General features: G+C 61.2%; 1 protein-coding gene across 1 annotated transcript in view; it reads left to right on the forward strand.

The window, feature by feature from the left end:
- KLK9 (kallikrein related peptidase 9) overlaps window positions 1-1,072 on the forward strand; it is a 3,901-nt gene extending 2,829 nt beyond the window's left edge. Inside the window, exon 4 of the mRNA XM_015563670.1 lies at window positions 216-1,072. Coding sequence (XP_015419156.1) covers window positions 216-368 — 153 coding nt within the window. The 3' untranslated portion in view covers window positions 369-1,072. The remainder of the gene's footprint in view (window positions 1-215) is intronic.
- Window positions 1,073-1,523: the final 451 nt, after the last annotated feature.

Genomic DNA, 1,523 nt, shown 5'->3' on the forward strand with positions numbered 1-1,523 from the left:
CTAAGTCCTGGGGGAAGAGGGTGCTAGGGGCCCAGAATGCTAGGTCCCAGGGAGGGGTCACGGCTGTGAGCTTTTCCTCCTGGGTCTGAGGGAGGAGGGCCTGGAGACCTGGATGTCTGGGTGTCAGGGGAGTGGAAAGGGGGTCGTCTGTGTGATGTCATACTAGTCATGAGATGGGCCTACTAACCGTTTTGTTGCTCTTCTCCCACGCACAGGGCGACTCTGGGGGCCCCCTGGTTTGCCATGGGGCTCTGGCTGGTGTGGTGTCTGGGGGCTCAGAGCCCTGCTCCCGACCTCGGCGCCCCGCCGTCTATAGTAGCGTTTGCCACTACGTGCGTTGGATCAGAAAGACGATGGAGGAATACTGAGTCCTCGTGCCTTGGATGACGGGGGGTGGGGCACAGGGTGGGGGGGTCCAGCCTCCAAGGTCTCCACCTGTGCCCTCAGCTGTCCTGGAGAGAAGCCTTCTGGATACTTAGGCTCCGCCCGCTTGGGATGGAGCAGGAAGACACTTATAGCCTCCTGGTTCCAGCTCTAAGACTTCAGCAAGAACTACCACCTTGTGCAACAGCACCACCTGTTGGCTCAACCCCAGGCTGGCAATAGCCCCGCCCCTCAGAACTTTGCCCAATGAGAGGTCTCTGCTGGACTCCAGCCTGTGTGGCCCCGCCTCCTCCTTTGTCAGAGTCCCCGCCCCCGAGATGTCAGGGGTGCTATAGCTTTCCCCCATTGGCGAGCAGGAAGGGTCCGGTCCCGCCCCTTGCGGCCCTGCTTTGGGCGGGTCCCGGGTTTGAATCCTGACCTGGACCATCTGGGTGAAGTCCAGGGGAGGGTCTGGGTTTCTTCAGATCCAATGGGTGGTTTTGCAATAAATGCATGGAGCCCTACTGCTTTCTGCTTGGGTCATGGGATGGAGGAAGGGCAACGGATGGGCGGTGGAGCGCCGGTAGGGAACCGTCACCGCGTTAAAATTTCCCCGGAGCCCTTCGTCGGTCCTGCCTGAAGTCTGTCCCCATCAGCCCTATTGCGGCAAGCCTCCTGGGTTCTGTCAGGCTGGTCCGGTTGCCCCCAGGGGAAGGGGAAACCAGGTCACGGTGCCTCCCAAACCTGCCTGCCCAGATCCCACCCTCTCAGGGGACAGCGGGCGGGGCTGACCCGCCCTCAGGTGTCCTAACCAAGACTTGCCTGTCTTCTATTGGGGGTTACTGGCAGCAGCCCCCCCTTCCCTTTCCCACCATCCTCCCTCAGTCCGAAAGTCCGGGCCCCCAGCCCTCTCATACTTGTATGCAGGATCCAGACATCCTCCCCCTCCTCATTCAGACCCAGGAGGCTAAGTCCTCAGCCCCCTCCTCTTCTCAGACCTAGACAGATGTCTGAACCCCCAGTCCTTTCTGTTTCAGACCCAGCAGTCACAGCACTGAGCTCCTCTCCCTGGCCTCTGCACCCCGAGAATCCAGCCCCACCTCCCTGGAGAATTTCCCTTCAGCCCCTTAGCCCCGCAGCACCCCCTCACTCCAGCCCAG

The sequence above is a fragment of the Myotis davidii genome, unplaced genomic scaffold (assembly GCF_000327345.1).
Source record: "Myotis davidii unplaced genomic scaffold, ASM32734v1 scaffold212, whole genome shotgun sequence".
NCBI classification, from domain to species: Eukaryota; Metazoa; Chordata; class Mammalia; order Chiroptera; family Vespertilionidae; genus Myotis; species Myotis davidii.